Source organism: Nylanderia fulva, unplaced genomic scaffold (genome assembly GCF_048542155.1).
Source record: "Nylanderia fulva isolate GAGA-0341 unplaced genomic scaffold, ASM4854215v1 Scaffold32, whole genome shotgun sequence".
In the NCBI taxonomy this organism is placed as follows: domain Eukaryota; kingdom Metazoa; phylum Arthropoda; class Insecta; order Hymenoptera; family Formicidae; genus Nylanderia; species Nylanderia fulva.
Window position 1 is genome coordinate 391,680 of NW_028190390.1, and position 27,108 is coordinate 418,787.

Sequence of the window (27,108 nt, forward strand, 5' to 3'; positions counted from 1 at the left end):
ATTAATTATAATATAATATATAGTATTACATTAATATATAATAATATTATAATAATATTAATATTAATATTAATATTATAATATTATATTATTATTATTATTAATTAATATTATTATTGATCTAACGAGTGCGTATGCACAAAATAAAAAAAATATATGCCGTTTATATAATAGACAGATATCAGAAATTTTGGAGCTATCAGATTCGAAGAAAAGTTTGACAGCTGTCAAATTTGACAGCTGTCAAATTTTGACAGCTGTTAAACATCCATGAAAACGAAATAGAAAAGAGGTAAATGGAGTAATTATTTTTCATCTCCTATAAACAATAGTCACGATGCACAAATAATATCTAGATCCGACTTGGAAACCGGAAGTGAAGAAATTCCCGCCTTCTATGCTGCGTTCATGCCAACTCCGCACCAATCGGAATCCCATTGTGCAGCGCGTATCGTCGTGCCCCTTATCGCCCTATCACACACTCTCTCTCTCTCTCTCTTTTCCCCCCTTTTCCCTCTCCCACTCACTTTTCCCTTCGGGATAACGATTAGATGCATACCGAATAACATCGATCCCGATTTCTGGAACGAGGTCACCACGCAAGGGGCAACGATCCGCGGCGCCTCCTCCGGAGCGAGCTTGATCGCCAGAAGAAGATCCCATCGCGCTCCTGTCATCGTCGCGCGCCGTGTTTACGTCAAGTGTTTATTTACGTGTACACTTTGAATAAAAATACACGGGAGTTCGCAGCATCGTCATGAAGTGACGGAGCTGTCAGGATCATCGAGGACACCTCGTTTGTATATTTTCGGGTTTCCTACCCTCTTGGTAAAGTCTACTCTAGAAATCGACGCGTCCCTTCGTCCTCCGAGAGAGAGAGAGAGCGAGAGATAGAAAGAGAGAAAGAGAAAGGATAGAGAAGGAGAGATGACGAGTTACGTCGTCGCTCGTCCTCGCTGGCGGCGGTGCATCATTTCCGCGAGGGTCCGCGTCGATGACGCAAAGTGAACTCGTCGCCTGCCCAGGAGAGCGTTCGTTCACCCCCTCGGGATCCGTTTACAGATTTAGGCCAGTCCAAAACAATACAGGAAGATGGACGCGACGATAGAGAGAGAGTGCAGCGCGTTGGGCGGTTTGTTCCAGCAGATCATCACTGACATGAAGGTGAGGGAACGAAACGGTTCCGCTTGTTAAGCTCGACCGAATATTCCAGCTTTCGCGTTTCACTGCAAAAATTCGCGCCTCCTTTTCACCTCGGACTCTCTGTACTTCGTCCTCCAATTTTCTCCTTTTTTGATATTTTTAATTTTTTTTTTTTTATGTATTGTTTGTGGATTTGTGAGGAACCTTCTATATATTTTTTGAATATTTTTGTATTGCTGGAAAGATTTCTCTTTGATCAGCCTCTCTCTTGGTTGATATCAGCTTTGTGTATTATGGAAGGTTTTTCATGTCTGGGAACAATGACATTTGTCAACATATTTGGTGTCAATTGACATATCAATAAATCTAATTTAGATGATAGTATTTATATTATAATCTCTAAATATATAGTATATATGAATTATTTGTGAATAAAATCAAATACTTCAATAAGGTCAAACATGTTTTCTGTTTAATTATAAATATGAAGAAACGTAATATTTTGTTTTGAATAATTAATTTTATTAAGAAGAATGCTTTGTTTTTCTTTAATGCATTTAAATGTCATTATTGTCAAGATAAGAAATAATATAGTCCTATGATTAATAGTTTTTTTTTATTTTCTCATGTTTCTTTCTCTATAAATTCTTATGGAAGCAAGTGCTTTGATTGTAAATAGAGAAGCTAAAATTCTAATATACATATATTTATATCTTTAATAATACATTTAATAAAAAAAGAGCAAAAGTACTTGTCACTTTATAGTTGTTTTATCATAACAGCCTATCAAGGAAATATGTTTTATAAACTAGTCTGATTGAACAGAATATGTGGGCGTACATGATTACATTATCTATCACTAATCAGTTTAAATTGCTGTTTGACTAATATTACATAACTTGAAATAATATATTAATGTTGTATGAAAAAACTCAAACTTTCAGAGAGGATATACTTTTTAATATTTTTTTTCTTTTTATAGAATGGAGCACCACTATGGGAAGATTTGATTTCAAAAGCTACAAAGTTACATGCAAGTTTAAGGTAGAACAACTTTATATATAATATATTTCATAATTTTTATATTTTTTATCATTTAAATGATATTTTATTATATACATTTGTAATTAATTAATATGAAAAATTTATTTTATCTCTTTACTCTATTTTGTATTGATTTTGTTGCACGTTTTTAATCAATTGTAAGTTTATATTAATATGTGATATATATATTATTGCAGAGCTGCTCTCTTGGCTATTTCTGCGTATCTTGAGACTTTTCAGAAGATAGCAGATGCTGCAACTAATGCCAGGGGTAAGTTTTCACTTGTAACAGAGATAATTTATTTTTTATTATACAATTAAAGTCATCTGCATTAAGTAAATAAATTAAAACGAAGGAAGATTAAAGTAGCACTGTGTCTGTTTTAATTAAGGTGCAACTAAGGAAATTGGAACAGCACTGACACGAATATGTTTAAGACATAAGGCGGTAGAAACTCGTATGAAGTCATTTACTAGGTATGTCGAAACAATACTTTGTGTGCTTCTACAGAGATATATATATTTATTTTAGTTTCCTGATATTACTGACTCATTACTGATATGTATTATTTCTTTCAAGCGCTATCATGGACTGTTTGGTGCTGCCTTTACAAGAGAAACTGGAGGATTGGAAAAAATCTTTGATCAATTTAGACAAAGAACATGCCAAAGGTTAATGATTAATACAATATTCTAAATTGTATTTTTTGAGAAAGGTATAATTTTTCTACTACAATCCACATTTTCGCTACTTTTAGAATTCAAAAAAGCAAGGGCGGAGTTAAAGAAACGCTCCACCGACACTCTACGTCTGCAAAAGAAGAAAGCACGAAAGGGTCAAGTTCACCTACATATTCAAGGACAACCTCAAGGTCACGGGGCGTGTTCCAGCGACGTGGAGCTCAATAGGATGCTAGAATCGTCAGCGGCGGTTGTCCAGGAGAAAAGACTGAGTTTAGAAGAAACGGAACGAAAAGCCGTCCGTGCTGCCCTTCTCGAGGAGAGGGGCAGATTTTGTCTCCTCGCTCGATTCCTGAAACCCGTACTCGTTAGTAGACAGATACACCTGTATATTCGTATAATTGATATATGCTGATAATACACACTTATCAACAATTTAGGATGAGGAGATATCGATGTTGTTGGAATTGACGCATCTGCAAGAGGTGTCCGATCAGTTGCAAAGACACGCCGCGTCGCCTCATCATTTACCGCCTGCATCGGAGCAGGTAATAACGGACATCAAAGGTTGCGACGTCGCCCAGTGGTCGTTGGCTACACCGCCGTCGAGTCCGTCGCTGTCTCTGGGGTCGAGGAAGAGCTCCATGTGTTCGATCAGTTCTCTAACTAGTAGCAGTAGTGGATCTTGTAAGAGTCACCCGAGTCCGTCCGGACATCCATGGCACAGATCGCTTTCTCAGGTGATTACATATTGGTAATAAGTCCTTCTTGGTATATCTCTTTCCTTTTGTCTTTTTTTTACCTCACATTATTCCGCGGATTAATTTATTAGGTGTTTTTTTTCTTTAACACGTTGCATGACATAGTAACACTATTAATGCAATGCGGAGCTGCAATGCACACCTAGTAGTGTCTTCCACATAGATTTTACAGCACGAATCGATCGCTCTGTTTTTTGCCCGCCGAGCGATATCGCTTATTGTATGTGGTAGTCGATGTTGTACTCGTTGTAGCCGATCGGTGTCAGGCCCGCCAGCATCAGCGGCATTGCGACATTTCGCCACTTGACGAGTGGCAGTTCCCGCGACTCTGGCTTCACGTCTCAGGACACGTTGTATAATCAACCGATTTCCGAAGATCAGGTAAAGTCGTTTAGCCGATGTTCGCGAGGTCTGTGATGTCATACAATGGGTTTTCTTAGGACGTTGAAATGAAAGTCAGCTGGCTGCAAATTCTCGGTTCTCGAAATTTATAATTAAATGTCAACTCAATGAGTTCAAGAAGAAACATTAAAATTTCATCAGAAGACCCAACGTGCGAGATCTCACAAACTTCCGTCACCTAGTGATTAGATTTTTGTTGCTAGTTCGGCTTTATGTATTCTTTACAGCAGTTTTTTTTATGCAGACTTTAGTTTAATTTTCAAGAATGCATTTGTATATCGTATCTCGTTGCATTGTGTGTCGTCAATCGTTGGCTAAAGACACGTGTTTCGTGCTTTTTAGGTATCGAATGTGTCTTCTCTAAGTAATCAAAGTACTGGTTGCACTGTAACAAGAGCCGTGACAACTTCAACTTGGCCTGATTTGCAGGAAACGTCTGCTCAAAACAACCGGCAAAATCCAAGTGCAGTGAACGAACGGCCACATACCATTTCCTCTGGTAAGTACTTAAATCAGGATGTATATTCCTGGGAAAAACCTTGATCTGGTATTCTGATGGAATTTGTTTGGGATTTAGGGAATTTTTTAAAAAATTATTCTTTTATTTTATTCTTATTTAGCACTTAAGAAACATATATTTTTAGTATCAAGATTTTATATAAATTATAAATTTTAATAGAAAATTGTTCAATTTTTTAATAGATGATATTTAAATAAATTTGAGTTCTTTTCATTTATTTAATAAATAATTGATTTTAATAAATTAGTATTCCTTGAAAAGACGTTTATAATCATTTAAATTTTAAATATTTTGATTAGGGAATTTTTATACAATTGAGTAGACACCCTGTTAAATATGTAATTTAAGTGTGTAACGCGTCCCCCGCATAAACAAGCATGTGGATTCTATTCGTCAATCATGCTTATCTTTTTTTTTATCGATTCTAGCATACGAAAAAGGCCACCAGAGACCCGCGCTCAGCGTCTACACATTCCAAGCGCCAGATCGCGACGGTAGCAGCTGCTGCCACAGCCAGCCAGCCTCGCCGGTTTCCTCTTCCTCGTCGTGTTCTTCCTCGAATCAGCAACTGTCTAGGGTACAACTTCGTAGAAATAACGGCGGCACTCGTCCACCTATACCAAATAGATGCTCTAGTCTGGAACGGCCGACGATTCCAGTGAAGAACGAGCCGCCCGGAAGTCCACGAGGAAAGCCTAAGTTACCTCTTCCGGCTCATTTGGCGAAAGGTTGGTACAACAATTTATATATCGTTATGTAAGTTACGTGAAATAAAAGTTCGAGAGATCTAACAATGTTATTATGATACAGAATTGGCGACTCATCAGCTTCAACAGCCGATGTACGTAAATATGCACGAGTTGGCGAATCTGGCTGCCAGTCGTGCTCAGGAAATGCAGTTTCCGCTGCCTCCTCCTCCGGCATCGTTAACGACATCAAGCACCGATAAGGTATTGAAACAAGAGCGACAAGAAATAGGCCATTATGTTTTAACAGCAAGAAGATCATTTTCTTTGACTTTTATTCACATGACTCATTGCTCGATTGCATCGTGCAGACCGAGGCTCCGGAGAAAGATGCTGGTAGTCAAACGTCCGAGTCCAGCTTGGAGTCCAGCAGCGGATACGGAAGCCAAAATACTTTGCCGCATTCGCATTCACTTCACAATCAAAACGAGAACAACACGTGGAACATACCTAGCGCGGTCGCGACCATGTTAATGACACGCAGAGGTTCGGCGCAGCAGCAGGCGATCAGACCACCGCCGCCAACGAGACACACATCTGCCATTGTCGCTCCACCCACGTTATCCGTCAACGAAGATCGCAGTGAAACTGTTTGCGAGGAGGTGGAGAATCTTCCTCCACCACCTGCTTTCCTTCTAGAAGGCTCCTCGCCCACAGCCAGTCCTACGCCTCAGAGGTAGAAGAATCAATACTTGATGTTACAAGAAACTCTTACTTTTAAGTTCAAATTGTAAAAACTAACTTTGCAACAAAACCTCTGAATTTTTTTTTTAGATCCATCTCTGTGTCTGAAACGGTGCAACCAAACCTCTGAATGTTTCTTCTTTTAGATCCATCTCTGTCTCTGAAACGGTGAGGACTTTGACAGAGTTGCGTCATACTCCTGCCAGTCCTTCGCTCTTGCGGAAGGCTACCTTGCAGCAACAGGCGCATAATAATCCAAGCATAGTTCAACACAACACCGTGCTACAGATAACTCGTTCATCGGTAGAACGTTCCTGCTCCGCCATCCGTTCGGCCTCTCAAGAACGCGGATCCGTCAGCGCGCAAACGACTAGTTCGGCTGGTGGAAGCCCCGTCGTTCAGCAGGCAAGCCAAGCTCAAGGACAGGGACCCGGTGGCGTAGGCCAGGGTTTTATGGCGGTGCTCAACGCTAAGCTCATCGGTACCATAGGCGGCGGCAATGCGGCCGCATCAGGAGTGAACGCCAGTGGCAGCCCTAAGTCTCTCAGGAAGCAGTCAATTACGGAACAACAGCAGCAGCAGTCCAAGAATGTTAAAACGGCTCCCGGTTTCCTCGAAACGCTGAACGCCAAGTTGGCCCAGCAACAGCAGGTCTTGCAACAGGCGGGGAACAACGGGGCGAGCAGGTCGGCGAGCATCAGGACGTATCATGGGCAATCGCGTGCCTATCATGGACCCGGTGCAAATGAGGGACTCCCTCATGGATCAGATCAGACGAGGCACTTCGCTGAAGAAAACCAGCGGCCCAATCAACGACCGTTCGGCGCCCAAAATCTATTAAACAGTCCAGCGCCGCGTAAGTTTGTAACATCGCGCGTTGCTTTACGAATTCCAAGCAGCTGTAAATCTCTCTTTCGGATATATATGTATTCGGAGTTATATGTATATACATATATATATACATATAATTGAGAGGCGATAAGAATAATAAGCGTCGAACGGACATCAGCATCTTCCGATTTTTCGTGCATGATTTTCGAGTTACGTGCGCGAGATACGAACAAAGCCGCCGTTTTACATTTATCCTTTCCTCCCTCTGATAACACGCAGGCTCTATATTAAATCGATATATGATTTCTTGTAAAATAACACACGCGTATTGAAATGATATTTACGCGCAATTGAAGGAATAATTTTAACGGATAGATATTTTAATGGCGTTATATATATATATATATATTATTGTAGCGTATAGCATATGTGAAAAAGAACGCAGCGTGGAAAGAGATTTTTATAACGTAATATCAATATTTATGAGAAAAGGAAAAACTGATTTGATTGAGGGAATTGTGTCTCGACAAGATCCATATCGATACAACGACAATACTCCAGTACAACTTGTGTCTTATAGTTGTCTATTTTTTCTGCTTGACACGAAGACCGACTCTCTATCTCTCTTGATGCTCCATTGTCTCGCTTAGTCTGTAATTGAATATGTAATTTGGGATCTTCACTGTGGGATCTCGCGAAAATCATACATAATTTAATATCGAGCTTGTGTATTCGAGACGCCAAGTCTCGTCGATACACACACATATCGGTTTACAAATATTCTCTTTTTCTTACGTGTGTTTTGTTTTGAGTTTTATATGAGAGAAGGTTTCTCTATTTTGCTATAATTTCTACAGTTTCTCGAGAGGTTGCTGCGACGCGTTTTCAACCGAGCTCGATGGCCGATTCTCTCCAGTAGTGTACTTTTTGCTATCGAGATCTTATTCTCGGTTGTGAGAGAGAATTGTGGTATATATATATATATATAAATATATATATACTAAAAATGATATACATTATACGACATCTCTCTTTCAATGTCGATAAATGTTAATAAGCATATATGTCGCGAAGATGATTATATTTACACACAAGTTGTCGTCGTCGCTTGCAAGCTACATTCTTGACGACGGGAGAATTATCTCTCTCTTGCTTATTAATTCAAAGCGCTCCGAAAATGTTTTCGAGCAATTAGACGTCGTTGTTAGATAATTTTTTTTCTTTTTTTTTTACATAACTTATATAATATATACTATCTTATTTGCGTTATATATTGTCGCCAATCGTACACTGCCCGGACGTGCAAATCGAAATCATACATTCATCACTCATCTAGCGCGTGATACACGGCGAATACCGATTATTACTGCCAATTACATTCATCTCCTTTCATTCCTCGCATAGTGTTAAGTTTTCAATGGTATTGTAGCGAACCGGCGCAATGAATAGTGTATAGCGAGCAATAGCATTTACATATATACATATGTGTGTGCCCAGATAGCAAAAGTAGTCATTTTGACGTTAAAATGATGTGTATTTTGACGTCAAATTATGTCATTTTGATGTCAAAATAATACTATATAATTACTCTGGCTATCTGAGTATGTATATATGTATATATATATATGTATGTATATGTATATGTTTATTTATTTCAAGAAGCATTTAACTGTATACACAGCGTGAATAAATAATAATACTTCCAGAGAAAATTTATTCATTTGACATTTAATATAACATTCGTCCTTTTTGCGAAAATTCGAATGTCAAATTGATAATATATCATCACAGATTAGTCTCGTATTAAATAAAAAAATTATAAACACACACTGTAATGAAACACTATTTAATGTAGCGAAAACTCGACTCGAGATGATTATTAATTTTCAATAATTTAATTATAACACAATCAAAAATAAATAAAGATGCAACACATTCGCCCGAAACTCAAGATGCTCTCATCTCTCTTATGTATATGTTTATTTCTTTATTTTTTTATCTTGAAATGTTGAAATCAAAAAAGTAGAGAAGCACGCAAGTTATTTTTACAAATATAATAAATTACCCAATTATTATGTCATTTAATCGCTGTATTTTATTTACAATTGATTTATCTCATTAATTATTCATAATTATGAATTATATTAATGACTTTCATTGTAAAAATTGGCTGTATAAAAACGCTTTACTTTATCAGATACTCTTACAATTAACTTATCATATATTCCGTATCTTAACATAAAGTTTGTAATGTAGAGATGTTTGTAGAGGGTTCCGCTATTCTGTACATGGCTATTTGTTCGATAATCGCGTACAGAATAGCATCCCTGTGTAAAAAAAAACTGCCTCTGAATTATATACAAGGTGTCCCGAAATTATTTGTAATGAAAAATTGTTTTGTCAATTCAAGTTGTTTCGCAAAAAATTTGAATTTTAATACAAATATGCATGCATTTTCGATTCTTTTTATACATTATCTCGAAACAATTAAATTATGAATTTGAACTTTTGTTAGCACGCAAAAATTAGATTCTTGTCAAAATCAGTCAGCTGTAGGAGGATCAAGAGACATAGTATCGTTTTGAGCACCGCACATCTCTCGAGCGTGTATCAACTCCTTCGGGATGCCACTGTTTGGTGGTAATCCATATATCGAAATCCTCTTATGTGCAACGATCGCGCGTTTCTCGTAAACATACGAATACATCGGATCAATGAAGTCTCCGACGTTGGGACTCATCAGCAGTGCTAAACTTCCGGCTAAAATATACGTGGCATTATTATAATAATCGTACGACTTTAATAATACTGATATTTATTATTTATATAATAATAGTATAGTTTCATTCTCTGAATTAATTGTATTATATAATTGTATGAAATCTCAATAGTGCAGTTTTGTTCTGAATTAATTGTATTATTCAGTCTCGATTACTTACGATTATGTAAAGGCGAACAGGAACAATTGGGGCTCACGAGAAACAGGAGTGTCGCACGCAAGCGTTTGGCCTCTTTCTCGAAGGGTGGGATGTTTAACAGAAGTCTCACTTTTCGTAATCGTCTAATCGCCCCTTTCACGACGGTTTTAGACGAGCAGTAGATCTCGGTGATGTTCGATGGCAATTCATCGGCGCATATGGGGCAGTCATTTATATTGCTCGTATTAAGTTTCATAAAATTTGCTGAAATTAAAAAAAAATTGATTCGATATCATTCATACATATTGATGACGAAAAGACTGATAGATAGTTTAGAAATAAAATAATTTTCCAGAGTGAAGACATGTCGAGAAGTAGATTAAACCAGAAATGAGCTACCACATATTACGAATTTCGGATTTCTTGGAGAAGGCTAACAGTTCTCACCCATATAGCACACAAGTTTGCAGTAATATTGCAACAACATTGCAATATTGTACATTGCATAGTAATATTGCAGAAATATTGTATTATATAGGCATGAATTTGCAATATAGTTTAAACAATGTTGCAACAACATTTCAGAAATATTATAAAAATAAAATTCACGCAAAAAATATTAGGTACAGAACATTCAGTCCGATCATGTATTTGGCACATTTCCAATAATTCAATAATAATATTACATATATATTTTATTGCATTATTGCTGCAATGTTATAGAACAATGTTTCTGAAAGCGGACATTTTACCGTTGCTGCAACATTTCACAATGTTTATGCAATGTTGTAATATTGCAATAAAATGTTGCCACAATGCTGCTGCAATCTTGTTGTGCTGTATGGCATAGTTTAATTAGTGTTTCAAATTTACGTACGCAACTCGTCCAACACTTCGGTCGATTCCTCTATTTTCTCGGCATATTGATTAGTCACATTCGACAGCGGGTTGTCGTCGAAATTCGCGAAATCGGGTTTCACGGAAACCGGCACGGGTCCTTCGATACCGTCAGGAGTCTCCAATTCGTGGTCGACCACAACGAAGAGCGGGTTTCCAAGCGGGTCTTGGTTCTGTCCGTTGATGGACTCCATGTTCTCGAGATCTACATCAGGCGGCCCGAGTCTGTCGAACACAGGATTCAGATTGATATCCGGGTCATCTGGCGTTTGACCGCTTCCAATTTCCCCTCGCGGCACTACAAAACAGAGTCGTGGGTATAAATAATTTATTAATTTATTTAGGTAAAAGAATTTTGTATTATTGCGTTCTCTTGTTGTATCTGAATAAAAATTATATCTAATTTAAGTATGTAATATTCAAAAAACGACCAATACTGGACAATAATTCCTTTATTAAAATTAAAATATCATGACGTTTCGACCTGTGGTTTAGGTCATTTTCAAATGAAATAATCTTTGAGATGACATAATAGTACAGCAATGAAAAAAACTTACAACATATCACTAATATAAAAATATATAAAATTAAACCTTGTGTCTTAAAAGACGTCTCGTCAGTAAGTTTGAATATTACATACTTAAATTTGGTTTATTTTAGACTGGCGGATTGATTTCTCACACCAAAATTAATTAAGATATTTTATTTAATCAAAAATTATACCTATCTGCTCAGTTCCGTTTTGAACGTCCGGCATTTCGGCTGCTTTCTCGATCGTCTCGTCCTTTTTCTTGGCGATATCCTTATCCAGATGCTCCACCTCCACTGGTATCGGATTGGGAACCTCCACTTCTTCGCTAGGAATGGCACTGCTGCAGGTTTGCGCGAAGCTGTAATTCTGAGGAGAAGAAATAAAATATGAAGTTTAGCAATCTGTCATACATTTAACGATTATGAAGCAATATACTTGAATATATAAATTCTTACGCTAGATATCGTTAATTCCTGTTGGTAGTAATCGTAAAGTTTCACATTTGCCGGCTCGAGTCGGTCGACAACATTTTCCCTGGTCACCATAAACGTTATACAGGTCTTCTGATTAATCAGCTTGTCGAAATAAATGGTGACGATATCGCGATCCTCCTCAAAACGCTTCACCTCTGCAAAAAAGTCACATATAGACTTCATTTTAATATATCATAATGTCGATCATGATAATTATGTACAATTGTCACTCTAAATATTTTCTTTTATATAATATAGAGTTCTACATTTAATGAGCTTCTCTTCTTGAATTCTGTGACCGGTTCAGAGTCAGCTTTCACGAAAAAGATTACGATGTTATTTCGAGATTGATATATCTTCTTGCGCTTACTTGTGGCTGGATCCTCTAAGAGAGAATGAAGACTCGTGCGATCCGGGACGTATCCGCTTATCATACCGATCTCCAATACTGCCATGTTACTTTCCCCATCTGCCATTTTGTATCGCGTGCAGATGGTAATCTTCTGCATCGAGCATTCGTCCACCCACGTCGCGGAAGCTGCACTGACCGAGAGATCGAAGGCTTCAGAACCGGTCGCACTCCCAACGTTGTACTTTAAATTGCTCTAAAACGGGGTTTAATATTGTTACCAGACTATGCATTTCTAAGAAGATTATTACATTTTCTATAGTTTATATAAAGAACTCTGTATGATACTATTATAACTCAACAACTATTCAATATTTAGCTTCGAGACTATTACATCTTTTGTTCAGCAGAACATAAGCTAAAAAGAAACCAGCCAATTCCACCGAAGGCCAAAAATTTATATATTTGAGGTCCTTACCAATTTCTAATGCACGACCTAACTCATCGCAGAAATGTAAAGCTATACCTGTACTAAGACGCAGCCTTCGCCCTCAGCGAAGATCTCGACTATCGTGGGTATGACGGGCAGCCGAATTTGGGTGAGGACCATACGATTGTCGTTATGCATTCTGTACAGCTGGTCCACTTCGTTGGCGGTCACCAGCATCGAGAGATCGGTGTTGTTGTTCGACATCGCGGCGGCGTACTTGGTGAGCGCCTCTAGACCGAGAACAGTGTCCTGCGTGGACGTGAAACCACCCTCCGCGTTTCGTTGCTTCGACATCCAGCGAACCGCCTTCAGCGCCTCGACCATGTTCGTCTCGCCGCCTAACTTCACCAACGATAGCACGGCGTACGCCGTCATTTCGATGCTCAATCCTAATGAGGGTTTGTCCTCCCACCAAAGGAGATCCTGGCAAAGTGAAAGGAGGATGTTAAAAAAGCTGATTTCCCGACTATCGATGGAACCTAAAATTCAAGTTCCATGGGTATCTATGAACCATATAAGATGTAAAAATAATGGTCTTTTTTCCTAGAGACCTGGGGAAAGTATTGAAAATCTATCAAAACTATTGAAAATAGAGTCATTCGATCGATCTGAAGACAACTATAAAATCGATGACATGGATGAATTTTCAATCAAACTAAGTTCTGTATAAGCACTTATCAAATAGTTTTCCAGATCAATAATGTTTTAATATTGGGATCGCAAAATTTAAGATTGCGGATCCAATATGGTAGATCAGTATTGAGAGAAACTAGATTCGAGGATATAGTTACTTCCGAATAAAAGATCTGATTCTATATTCAAATATATTATGTTTTTTAGTTTTTTTATTTAAATATTTTTGTTTCATTGTTGAATAAAATTCTTTAGTTCTAACATAAAAAATATGAGAACTATTAATATTCTCTATGTTAGAACTAAAGAATTCTATTCAACAATGAAACGTAAGTAATTGTAAGCAATCAATTGAGAAACAAAAATATTTAACAAACAAATAAACAAACTAAAAAACATAATGTATGTGGAATCAGATCTTTTTTTCGGAAGTAACTACATCCTGGCATCTCTCAATACTGATCCACCATATTGGATCCGCAATTTTGAATTTTGCAATCCCGATATTAAAATATTATTAATCTCAAAAACTATTTGATAAGTGTTTACCCAGAACTTGGTTTGATTGAAAATTCATCCATGTCATCGATTTTAGTTCTCTAGGAAAGGTCTCTAGTTCAGGTCTCTAGGAAAAAAGACCATCATTTTTGCATCTTATATAGTTCATAGATATGGAATTCGAATTTTAGGTTCCATCGACAGTCAGGAAATCGGCCTTTTTTAACATCCTCCTTTATTGTAATTCGAGTACTTCAACTAAACCCGTTTTATCATATAAAGTTAACTTTCTCATACATTGTTCCGGGTCGCTCGTTCCATCAGCAACTTCATGCTGCTGTTCGCTTTCGGATGTTCCAACAACGTCAAAGCGTATGTGGACAAAGCTGCCATATACAACGTCCCGCTGCCGTTCTCCGTCCCTTTCTCTATACAGTGTAGCGCGTTGTTGACGAGCGTGTCTGTTAAAGGTACGCCGGATTCCAAGAGAGAGATCAGGATGTACGCCGTCAAGATCGAGGAAGAACTGTCGTCGTCTTGCAAACCGCCCTAAGAACGCATTTCCGAGTTTGATTTAAGTGCTCCCCGTTTTTTGAACGCGAAAGAATAAAAAAGGAGTCTTCGTTACCTTCATATCCTTGTGGAATACTCGGCCGATGACGGGGAAGCACCCGTTCTCCAATTGCTTTTTCAGCATCCACTTTACGGAAATTTTTAGATCTCGTTCGTCGATGTGAATTATACTCTTTGCCTGAGCGAAGGACTTTATCACGAACGCGGTGAGCCAAATCGAACTACCGTCCTCCGAGGAACGATCTGGTCTTGGACCGAACGCCGAGTAGGAACCATCCGGGTGTCTGTATATCAACTCGCGCTGATACCCTGTATCGTGAAATCAACAACTTGATTAATGTATAATCCTTTTATTTAATTATAAGAACAGACATCAACAATTATTTTATATTATTATAAGAACAGATCATCAATAATCATTTTATTTAATTAATTAAAACAGATAAAAATAGAGAATTGTACCTTTCTCCATATTCCTAATCGCCTTCGCTCTCAGCTCTGGATTCTCGACCCCGGTTGCATCCAGGTAGCCGATCACATGAATGTTGGGAACGAAGAGGATCATATTTTGCTCACCGCAGCCCATCGGCAAACGAACAAGATTATCCAGATTCTCGAGGGCTGGACCCAAGATATCTCCTATTATAGACACGTATCCTCTTGCGCTTTCGGGCACCAAATCATCGGGTAAATCGAGATTCCAAGTAATGGTGGAGTCGTCACTGAAATCTTTCGGACAGATGAATGCTGATTTGGTTGTCTCGACGGGGAAGCCTTCCGGTAACACGAGAATTGGCTTTACAATCACGTCTCTGAAAAAATGTACAATTGTTAAATAAATTAAATATGATTTGACAGACAAATCTTGTTTCATTAAAATATTTTTTTTAATGTTCAAATGATCCAAAGTTTCATTTTGTCAAATTTACATTTTTGTATTTGAATGAAACATTAAAAAATTATATAAATACTTTTTTCTGCACTTGCAGTTATTCATCTGTATATAATTACATATGTACTTGCAGATTAAATATTAATTAAATGCAAACAGCGAAATTATCTATTTACCGTGTATACAGAAGTACTTCCGGACCACACGGTTCGGCGTAATCCGAGTCCACGGAAGCAGAAACCGTGATGTTAACGTCGCCGAGAACTCGCGGTCTGAGAATATATTCGTGCACCACGCTGTCTCTCGGTTTCACGCAGAAAGAAGCAACCGCGTGCGACAGATGTAAATCGAGTCCGGTTGCGTCTTCCAACTTGATCTTCACCTGCAAAATTCAATCGTATCATTTCATCAATCATAATATTGATTAATCAGTTTGTTGTACAGGATGTCCCATAGGAAATTACTGAAACTAATCAGCTGTCACTTTTTTCATTACTTCTTATCAATAAAATAAACTAGTATGCAAACATTTTATTTATATCTATTAAAAACTGCGTACTTTCTTCTTTTCAACACAATATTTGTTTTCTCAATAATTGCGTGCATTAAAAAATAACAGCTGATTAGTTTCAGCAATTTCCTATGGGACATCCTATATAATGTCTATTCAACCCATTACGTATTATATTGATGAATATAAAAATTACCGGTAAACTGTGTTGCATGTAATTAAACAAGGACACTTTCATGTGCAGCATTTCTCCACGTTTCACGCTGTAGGGTAAGCTGTAATCGAGGAAGAACGGTTGAAATCCCGTGATGGTAGTCGGCGGTGCTATCCCGAGGCCGTGTGTTGATGAGATACACGTAGTGTACCCGACCCAATCGGTGATGGTGTGAGGCAGAGTACGGGTCAGAGTCGCTTTGCCCTCTTTTCTGTAAAAAAAAGGGAATGTTCAGTCGATATTTGTATATATCAAGATATATGAAGTTGAAAACCTTTGATACGCACTCAGTGTGCACCAAATCCCACAGCCACGTTTCGGGAAAGTAAGATCTAAGAGTCGCAGGCTGATCGGGTACTTGATCCACATATGCCTGTTCGGGGCCTACGTTTAATAATGGATACGCCATGGGTAAAGTCTTCGCGGCCACTTTAAACATTCCTATGAAGATAATAGTATATCAGTGTGTTAATTTATTATAATATATATATTAATTTAATGTAATTATATTTAATTAAAATGTTATATTTGATATCAATTAAAATATTTTAAATTAAATATTAGTATATTAATTTATATTTAATATTATATTTAAAGAAAATCTCTCCTCCAATTTTAAAGTCGACCAGACTGGCAATAATTTATTTTGAATAATTATATTTAAATATAATTTAAAGAAGAAGACGCGAAACTCTATATTTCTTCTCTATAATGTGATTTGAAGGACACACACACCGGTTTCCGATTCCAGAACCGAGGCTGATCGGAAAACGTTGGTGAATGGCCCGGAAGTTCTGAATCTATCCCTGTCAAGTTGAGGACAAGGCCGTGTCTCGAGTATTAGGTCGCTCATCACGATAGCTCCGAAATCCTGAAATCCAGGAAAGATGAACATTTATATTTTCTTCGCACAATCATAATTATGATTTAATTATAATTAAATTATATATATATATATATATATATATATATGCTTACGTCAAACGCTTGTGTAGCGTCTACATAATTCGTGAGTCCGCTGTACGATATCATTGTATTCCTCTTCTTTCTACGCCACACGGGAGGGGAGAGAAAATCCCATCGGGGTTCCAGAGCAGGCATCGGTAGATGATCGACTTCCTCGGTATTCGTCTCTTGTTGCGTTGTCACTATGAAATATTTAACGAGTTTAATTAATCAAACTAATCATTCCACTTCACGTGATAACTTTATATTAACTGAAATTGATCTTTTTATTTTACAATTATAAACTACATAGAGAGAGAGAAAAATCTCGAGTTTTATTTCGTTGAATAATTGACTCAACACATGACATCTTGATTGTATACCTTTGCATTGAGTCCACTGCCAGATAGGACGCAGTTCTGGCTCGATGTAGAATCTCTTCAGCTGCTCGAAGATCTGATCAGAGTCGATCAAGTTCGATTTGGATCCTGCTAAGAAGCGAGTTGACTTGTCAACCGCCGAGATAGCGCAGAGAGACCAGGGGGCAGGCCTCCACGTGATACTGGGTGTCCGTTCCTGGGGTTTGAGCGTCAGTGTGCCAGGCAGATTTCACCTTATTTTCGAAGCAGTGTCCCACCTTAATGGAGTATGTCGTAGCGACAATCTCGCCGTCCGGACGAACGTAGTAGAGCAACAGTTCAGAGACAGGCGCCATGGATGGGGTGATCTTGACGCTGAGAGGGAATCTTGAAAGACAAAAGAATGCTGTTGCAATATCTGTTCATTAAAGAGTATATAATTTCATCTACAAGACAGTTCAAAACGTGGAAAATGTATTCTTAGAATGATGGGTCTGTTTTTTCAGCTAAACTGGTTGTCCCAGTTCAGAGTTGCTCTTTTTTACTCCATATTGGGAAGAAAGTTCAATCGAAAAGAACAGATCTAGTACTTCATCTCATGAAAAATTACCTGTGAACGATGGTGCCCTGATTGGTCTTATTTCCCGGTGTCTCGACAGCGCCGAATAAGTTCCGGAATTCCGAGTAATTCAGGACCGTGTCTCTGGTCGGCCGATGTTTCACGTGGCCGTATATCAATAAGTCGCCTTTGGAATTGATCGAGTAGTGGAAAGATATGGACTCGTTGGCTTTACTTTTCGCCGGCACGGTATACATAACGTTGAACGAATACTTCTCGCCGCAGATGATCGGTTGATAGCCTCGGGCCACCGCCAGGTAGCTTTCCGACGGCGAGTACCAAGGATTCACGACGATATGTGCTGATGGTTGATCCATGAAGACCTAATTTACAATAGAGCATAAGCATACGCGGCTTCTTTCATGCCTGATATAATTATTCCAAAATTATATAAGTGTGTCTTGATCTATTCTTGAAGTAAATCCTTTACAAATGTTATTGAAAAGAAAAATGACACATTTTATATACGCACTCGCCAACGCGTGTCCGGCGAATAGTATTTCGTGGGATAGTCGACACCGGTCGCGACAAAATTCAGCAAGACGATGTTTCTGTGCGGGGGCGGCACGACGAAGTCGACGAAGCCGTCGGACGAGGACGTGAAGTTGCGGCATTCGACTACGACGCGGAGCCAGTCGTCCTCACCGCGCACTCGCACGCAGAGCTGAATCTTCTCATGTGGTGCTGGGGTGTTGTCATGCCGCGAGACCCGTAACTGTGTAACAAAAGTGTGCACTTAAATGAAGAATGCGTTTGAACTACTAAAGCAAGGATCAACACTGAAAGTCTGTTCTTTTCAGCTGAACTGGCTTATCTTTTTCCTTCCAATGTGGAGTGAAAAAGATAAACTGAGCAGACGAGATTAATCTTTGTCTAGCGATTTCGTAGTCCATTGTAAGATGAAAAGTTATATTCTTAAACTTTCGTGCAGATCTTGATTACTTGGGACGTTCACCTTTCCATGATATGGTAAACCCAACGTGAAGAACTTGGGAGTGTACGGCAGAAATTCCAGCTTCAAGGCCTGATGCACAACCACGGTCCGACTGATCGTCGTCTCCACTATCCCGGTACCAGTCTCGGTAAAGTTGGCTATGAGAATGATGTTATTCGGCGCCACTTTCCATTGAGCCAGCCCGAGGACCGCGCCCGATAGTACAAATTCAGTGCAACTGTCCGGCGAGTCCAGCTGTAATGATCAACTAATTGTAAACTCGTCGCGAAATATCAAATCTGTTTATAGTATACAATATTTTTAATATTTCATATTTAATTTCTATAAATATGACTCCATATCTAATCGTTATCAGGCTACGGGAGAAACAAAACATTAACGTTAGTCGACCAATAATGAGAGAACAGCTTCTGACCTCTGTTTCATAATGTATTTCTGGGAGATTGGGTTTTCGTCTCCACATAGGTATTTCAGGCGTCGCTTTTAAGAGCAGTCTACCCTTCACCGGTTTGCCATAACTGTATCTGTAACATCGCAACGAAAACGAGACGTGACTTTGTTGATTCTCCAAGTACAGCCTAGATTCGTTTTATTATAACTAGCACTCACTTCGCGCATATGTTCCACGTAACGTTTTCCGCGTCTGCGAGGATGTACCCCGGTGAGGTCACGGTCACCTGGAATCTAGGGAGCACGTACTTCTTCACCTCGAATACAGTCGTGTGGATCAATTGCGGCTGCGATCTTGTCTTTTCTACTTTAATTTTCCAGGTACCCTGTGACACACGAAAAGTAGCCCTTAGAATCTATCCCTGTCTCCCTCTCGCTTGTTCAATCTCCTCGCTTTACCGGGTTTGGTTCCGGAGAGAGAGCAAACTTTAATTGTGCCATCCCGTTCTCGGTGCTGACGTTGGTCCATTGCGCTACTCGCACCTCGGATGGATTTTCGATCCATACTTTTGGTACCTGCAAACACAAACATGTTATTAAGTGGCAGACAGCTTTTCTTTCCAGCTTCTATTATTTCGCCATCAGTCATTATATATTATATACGAATTTTTTTAATATCCTACTATTATACGCGAAAAGATAATTATTTATTAATTTTGATATTATTAATATTATTTATGAATGGGGAGTGACGAACCGTTTTCTTCCACGGCTTCAGATCGTGCTTGAGCATGAGAATTCTAATGTTTACATCTTGTCCGGGTTTGTAGACCGGCTTGTCCGTCTCTACGAACGAGATGATGGAATCGTGCTCGATGTAAACCTTCTTCTCCGTTTCCACGACATAATCGGGATACTTGTCGAATTTTATCTTCAATCGCAATCGTCCGTTGAAGTATCTCGTGTAGGGTACCGCCAGTTCCAGACATGTTTCCAGTCCTACAAACGAATTAACGTATCATCCAATAAGTTATGTATCTCGAAAACAATACATTTCCAACAATTTTGTTGAAGAAAAATGCATATCTTTCGACAAAGAATAAAACCTCAATCTTTATCTATGGAGAAACCACTCTATATTATTTAAGATAATAATATAATTTATATAATTAATCTAATAATATATGATTCCTTGCATCTTCTTGTTTACGCATTTTCAGAGACTCATTCGGAAAAAACGCGAGAAAAAATATAAATAAATAAAATAAACTCGAAACTCTCTCTGGTATATAAGCTTGTTGTTCATCCCGTGCATAACAATGCAGATGGGTTTCCCATGTGTGATTCCGGGCGATTAGTTATTTCCCTTTCGAAGAGAGAGAGAGGCTCTCATTTAGCTCCCCCGCAGGAAGCGGCGACAATTTCAATTTATGATTTGTTTAAAGCGTCCGATCTCTCGAGCCGCGAAGAGGGAAGAAGGAGGAAAGACCGGGACCCGATGGTCCAGAAGCATAGCTGGGATTCTCGATCGATCGATCGAGAGAGAGAGAGAGAGAGAGATGCCAATTTGTCGTCCTTTCCATACTTCCGGAAATCTCCTCTTCTAACAATATACAGCGTTTCCTCTTCAGCTGTCTCGCTTTATTTAATTCCTCAATAGATCCTTCAGTTCCTGAATAGCTCGGGGTACTTTCAACAATTATAAGTCGCGTGCGCGATAAAAGAAAGTAAGGATATATAAATCTGAAAACGACGTGGCAAGGCATAAAAAAAATTAATCGATTAAAAAAATTGTTTTATTTATAGAGAAAGATGATTCTTTTTTTTATTTATCCTCTCTAAGAAAATCTTGAAATTTTGCTTGAGGAGGAGAAACACACTTGCCTGTTTCGACGACGCCGCTCGTTCTGGCTAGCACCTCATCCTCGCCGCTTGTACCCGAAGACGACGACGACGATGGCGATGATGACGGTGATGGAGACAGCAGCTCCAGGAGGACATGAGCCGGCGGTTCGAGGTTGTGCAGCGACAAGCAGCCGCTCTCGGTTTCGCCGGCCAGGAATCTCTTCGGCGCGGTGAAGACGTATCCTCTGAGGAAAAACAACTTTCATTAAAGAAGAAGCATAATAAAACATCTTATAAGTTTGGAGAAATTTTGGAGCGGTCGAGAAAAAATAATTCCTCCTAGAAAAGACACTTTCTTCTGAAGAGATCCTCCTCCATCATCATCTTAATAGCTTATTCGTACACTTGAGTTTATCGTGCTGAAAAATTGACGCTGTTATCGAATTAGCGCGCATTGTAAGTGCTTCCTCTCTTCGGTCGTCGCGATAAGCAGAGAGGGAGGAACATTTCTCTCGGATGTATCGCGATAACCGAGAGAAAATTAAAAAAAAAAAAAATAAATAAAAATACAATAAAATATCCCTTTACCGATTAGCATTCGCGGAACCGGCGCCTTCGCAGAACCGGATGAGACACACGTAGAACAGGCACGAGAGTACAATTAGCTTCTCCATCGTCCTAGTGGATGATGATGAGCGCTTGTGCTCTCTCGTGCGATTTCGAAAAAAAAATCAGATCCTCAGCTGATCGCCGCGAGCATATTAACGCACTCTCCGAGTTCCTCCTCTTCTTCTTCTTCTTCTTCTTCTTTTTTCGCGTCACCAGAGGAACAACAGCTGACTGAGAGGCCGCGGGACGACTGGAAGCGCGACATTCGTACCGGCTACTCTTATTTATTAACCCCTTGGATTCGCGCGAAGGAGGAAGGAGAGGGATTCAATCGCGAGAGAGCAGAACTGCGTCGCGTTGACCGTGCGACACTCGTCGCAGTATCCTTTTTTACATCGTCGTAGGCTGCAATTGATCTTTCCTGGAATTGTTTGTCGACGCTCGAGGACTCGTCTTACGTCTTTCGCAATTTTTCTTTTTTTTTCATTTTTAATCCCCTACTTTTCCTGATGCTGCAAAGTCGGTTCCAGCTTTCCTCCAAAAACGGTGGCCCTTGGAGACGACCTGTCAAAAAGGCCACTAAGAAATAAATAAATACATCTCAGAGAGAATCTACGGAATGCGTATTTTTTTTTATTTTATTTATTTATTAAAAAATTTATTTATTAAATTTATTTATTAAAAAAAATATCTCACCACGATTTGAGATGTCTGATGAATCTTGATAATCATCATTGTGTAATCAATTATCTGCTTATTCGGAGAGAGTACATATATATGAGGATAAACCTCCCAGGTAACAAGCTGACGTCATTTTGACGTTTAATATGACGTCAGCTTGCTACCTGGGCTTCTCCACAGAAGAAGATATAATAAAAGATATATCCTCCGGCATCCTTGGAATTATTATTGTGTTTGATAATCGTACTTGAGGCGTACGATGGATTTCGTTGCGAATATGTTATTATTCTAAACTTTCCAATGATTCAACAGTTCTCGTAATTGCGATAACCCGCAGATATGATGTCGAGGCGCGGGTTATCGTCCGTTTGCGGCTCTCTTGGCTTCTGTATGTTGCATCGCTTTGAAGATGATGAGGAGCAAAGGCGGAAGTTGCAGAGGCAGACGATGCGCCTGTAATCGAATGTCTTAATTATATATTTTACAGAAGCGGAAAACTCGAGAAAAAATTCTAGGAAAAATTCATTACGTGAATTGATTGATGACCGATTTCGAGGAAATAATAAAAAATATGTACATATATTTGCATGCATTGTTCGTATGCATAAAAAATATATAATATGATAAATAAATCAATAATATATAATATAAATATAAATAAAAATAGAAGAATGTATAATATAAGTATTATAAAATTGAGAGATGTGTGTACATACGTCATGCACTTTATTTAGGTTATATTAAATTTTGTTTATTATTTTCACGAATTTTTATGTGTGAAATGATACCAATCGTCGATACTTTTATCAAGCGAACGATTTTACCGATCGTCGATAATGTAGGGATCGATTTGACAGAAAGTTTCAAGTTCCGCAAACATCCTAACTTCATCTGACCCTACGTAATCAAAATTAATCAGAATCATGACAGTGGTGCGTTTGATCTGTCACGCTTTCTAGACTTCGTTTTCTTTCTCCTTCCTCCTTCGACACTTGATATCAGATCCGATAAAGCTGTCTGCCTCTTAAATGCAGAAAGTGCGGCGAAATGTAGCTCGACAGACTGACGTCAGAATCTTAATTGCACGATGAAAGAAGCGTGTATCCTTCTTTCCTGGATTGGAGGAGGAAAGAGAAAAGAAATCGCGATTGTACAATCATAGAAAGTACAGTTAGAGTATCGTAGATCCTTCAGAGAGTGAGATGTAAAATTGTACGTAAAGCTTGATTTAAAAAAAAAAATTTTCCGGAGCTGTCAAATCCACCTGTCAAATCCACGTGACGTCATATCGAGCATGTATATAGGATATTGATCTCGAGAACTCGGGATCAAGGGAGATCCGTTCGTTGATGACCAGGAAAGGAGTGCGAACGACATGTCCTTTCTTCGTGGCTCCGCCAACTACGTCTGGTGCACCACCAGCGTCCTCGGCAAAGGTGCGACTGGCGCGGTTTTCCAGGGCGTCAACAAGAACAATGGGGAACCGGTCGCAGTGAAGACCTTCAATCAGCTTAGTCACATGCGGCCGCACGACGTGCAGGTGAGGGAGTTCGAGGTTCTCAAGAAGGTGAAACATGAGAACATCGTCAAGCTGCTGGCAATCGAGGAGGAGCAGGATGGCAGGGGTAAGGTCATCGTCATGGAGCTCTGCACCGGGGGTAGTCTCTTTAATATCCTGGACGATCCTGAGAACACGTATGGCCTCGCGGAGAGCGAATTTCTGCTGGTATTAGAACACCTGTCAGCTGGCATGAAGCATCTACGTGACAATAATCTGGTTCACCGAGACCTGAAGCCAGGTGAGGGAGAAGAAACTGAAGGATCCTGTGCCAAATATGTTGGATTTTGACTTTCAGATTGTCAGTTCAGCTTAAGTTGCAACGTGTGAGAAAATCAGCTGATTTTACCAGGATTTCAATTTTATCTGGAATTTTATATATTTAGAAATTCTGTATTAATCATATAAATCTTGATAAGATCAGCTGGTTTTCTCACATGTAGCTTATGATCTGCTGAACAGAAAATGTAATAGGTTCAAAGTTAAATAACAGACAGTTACTGATTACAGCCATTTTATATATTCAGAAACTGTGTGCTAATTATATAAATCTTGATAAAATCAGCTGATTTTCTCACATGTTGCAGTTTATGATCCACTGAACAGAAAATGTAATAGGTTTAAATTAAATAACAGATGGTTACTGATTTACAGCCATTTTATATATTCAGAAATCCCGTACTAATTGTTTAAATTTTGATAAGATCAGCTGGTTTTCTCATATGTTGGAACTTATGATCTGCTGAACAGAAAATGTAATATGTTCAAAGCTAAATAACAGACAGTTACTGATTTACAGCTAGTCAAATTTCGAAAAAATTGGGCTCTACAAGTTGTTTAACTGGCTGTAACTCAGTAACTATTCAACATTTAGCTTTGAAGCTATTACACCTTCTGTTCAACAAGATTACAATGTATGACATGAACACAAAGCCAAAAAATCTTATGTATTTGATCCTTTATGTGTAAAAGCATTCATATCCTAAATTTGTATTCCTTCTTCAGGTAACATAATGAAGTTCATCGCTGATGATGGTAGTACCATATACAAGCTCACCGATTTCGGTGCCGCTCGAGAATTGCAGGAAGATCAGCAGTTCGTTTCTCTGTACGGCACCGAGGAGTACTTGCATCCAGACATGTACGAGCGTGCGGTCTTGCGGAAACCTGTGGGTAAAACTTTCGGCGCAACCGTAGACCTATGGTCCATAGGGGTGACCCTCTACCACGTCGCGACCGGAAACCTGCCGTTCAGGCCGTTCGGTGGACGTAGGAACAAGGAGACCATGTTCTACATCACGACGAAGAAGGCGTCCGGTGTGATCTCTGGCTTACAAACTTCGGAAAACGGGCCAATCGAGTGGAGCAGGGAATTGCCGGCGACCTGTCAGCTGAGCGCTGGCCTGAAGAGGATAGTGACTCCGTTGCTGGCCGGCTTTGCTCGAAGTGGATCAGCAGAGGATCTGGAGCTTCGATCGATTTTTCAGCGAGGTCACGGACACGCTCTGCCGAAAACCCGTTCACATATTCAACGTTCACCGCGCCAGCCTGATCAAGGTCTTTTTACACCCTGAGGAGAAACTGATCGCTCTGCAGATACACATTCAGGATCAGACCGAGATCATGCCTCACGCGCAAATCCTTCTTCTCGGGGAGACGCCACTCACAAGCCTCGTCGAGGAGTCCACGCCGGGCAAGGGGTATCCCAGCACCAGCAACGACAAGCCGTTGATGCTTTTCTCGCTGGAGAACAACAACGTCGTGCTGCCGATCGAGACCGAGCTGCCCAAGTTCCCCGTCTTTGCGAGTCTCGTCTCTGTGGAGAACGACGCGAGTCAGGCCAAGGTCGCGTGCTCCGTGGGCCACGTCTGTAAACGTAGGATCGACAAATTGGCGCTGTGCAGTAAACTGTCGCGAGATGCCATAGAAACGTTCACTGGACTCTTGTCCACCGAACTCACCCGGGTACTGGAAAAGTGTCACCATTCCAAGGAGTTTACGAAAGCGGTGGAGGACACCATATTGGCGATCGAGAGGAGTGAATCCTTTGCCAGACACGTCTTTCGAAAATTCGGAGGCGGAGGTCAAACTGCGGTGGAGGTAAAAAATTGGAGGAAGGAGTTGGATGCGAAGGACAAAGAGCTCACCACCGAATTGACTCCAGCGATAGTGCAGCTTCATCAGAGGTAAATTCAACTGATTTCGCAGCCAAGAAAGAGAGTAGTTGTATTTTAATTTCATTGGAAAAATTGTGGTCATTCCTTTTATATTCTAATATTCCAATGATTCATGGATTGAACTAAGTTGAACGAAGAAGACAACAACGAGGGAGATATAATTAGTTTAAATATTTTTACAGATACGTGAAGGAGGGCAGTTTACGCGGCGAATGGGATAACAGTACTCGTGGCTTGTGGTGTCCTTGGACGACGAAAGCGAGCCAGAGGGCAGCGACATTAGTCGATCGCTTGAGAGACGGCTGGCAGCACTTGCTGAGGGACAGGGCCACTCGTAGTCTCACTTACAACGACGAACAGTTTCATGTTCTTGAACGCATAAAGGTATACAAGTTTACGTTGAACCTCCTTGATTCGTTGCACGGAGTGTTATCGAATGACGAAGGAGAGGAGAGAAATTGCGTGAATAATTTCTTGCAATTGTTCCGATGATTGAAACTAAGCCTAATCTTCCTCGGTCACATACAGGTCACGGAAACGGGACGTCGATTGAAAGCGCTTCTCGAGGTGGAATGTGTACCGGATATGACGCAGCGATCAGAGTGCGTCGCCGATTGGTACAAAATGGCACAGACGGTGTTCCTGCAAACTCAGATACTAGACAAGGATATAGACGCTTACGAGCACGCGTTGGAATCCTTCTCCTATCGTTTGTCGCAGGAGAGCAAAGAACGCAACGAGAATCTCTTGTTGTCGCTGGACAGGCTGCCCGGAAAATTGAAGACAATCGAGAAAACGAACGCCCCGGCGCAAGAGAGTACCAAGAAATGGCGCAATATCTGTGATACGCAAGAACAAATTGCGATGCTTCTTTATGAAAATGGCCTGCTCATAGATCAGCTTGACAATTTGTCGGTGATTGATAGAGTGGAAGATATAGGCGATTCGCAATATGAGCTTTAATATGTGTAATTTTGTCATTTCTCTATCAATCGTCCGACAATATATTTATGAGATGAAGACTGAAAATTATAGAGTGTATAGATTAGAGTATATATTGACAGAATCTGAAATGTATGTATAGAAATGCTGTACAGATTTGCTAAGATAAATATAGACGAGATTTGCATTTTATTATTCCTTCAAACAAATAAATTATTTTATTTTAAGATCAACAT

General features: G+C 39.6%; 3 protein-coding genes across 3 annotated transcripts; 2 read left to right on the forward strand and 1 right to left on the reverse strand.

Annotated features, from left to right (window-relative positions):
- Positions 1–404: 404 nt before the first annotated feature.
- LOC114945703 (uncharacterized) lies at positions 405–6,990 on the forward strand. The gene is given in 14 exon segments (XM_029321991.2): positions 405–1,164; positions 2,126–2,187; positions 2,385–2,458; positions 2,580–2,664; positions 2,768–2,859; positions 2,946–3,235; positions 3,309–3,608; positions 3,882–4,010; positions 4,374–4,530; positions 4,980–5,279; positions 5,362–5,501; positions 5,609–5,973; positions 6,128–6,683; positions 6,685–6,990. Coding segments are annotated over 14 exon segments (2,760 nt in total). The 5' UTR covers positions 405–1,092; the 3' UTR covers positions 6,823–6,990.
- Positions 6,991–7,502: 512 nt separating this feature from the next.
- LOC114945702 (alpha-2-macroglobulin-like protein 1) lies at positions 7,503–22,635 on the reverse strand. The gene is given in 27 exon segments (XM_029321990.2): positions 7,503–9,572; positions 9,752–9,994; positions 10,608–10,925; positions 11,351–11,525; positions 11,615–11,787; positions 12,003–12,237; positions 12,508–12,894; positions 13,900–14,151; positions 14,231–14,484; positions 14,638–14,987; positions 15,244–15,449; positions 15,775–16,003; positions 16,080–16,233; positions 16,528–16,663; positions 16,771–16,940; positions 17,121–17,283; positions 17,285–17,483; positions 17,707–18,038; positions 18,188–18,430; positions 18,671–18,904; positions 19,086–19,194; positions 19,280–19,446; positions 19,520–19,636; positions 19,818–20,059; positions 20,945–21,150; positions 21,494–22,078; positions 22,211–22,635. Coding segments are annotated over 26 exon segments (5,598 nt in total). The 5' UTR covers positions 21,580–22,078; positions 22,211–22,635; the 3' UTR covers positions 7,503–9,354.
- Positions 22,636–23,075: 440 nt separating this feature from the next.
- On the forward strand, positions 23,076–27,105 carry IKKepsilon (I-kappaB kinase epsilon). Its single transcript, XM_029321967.2, is given in 5 exon segments — positions 23,076–23,994; positions 24,759–25,189; positions 25,191–25,939; positions 26,113–26,314; positions 26,459–27,105. Coding segments are annotated over 5 exon segments (2,241 nt in total). The 5' UTR covers positions 23,076–23,570; the 3' UTR covers positions 26,894–27,105.
- The last annotated feature ends 3 nt before the right edge of the window (positions 27,106–27,108 follow it).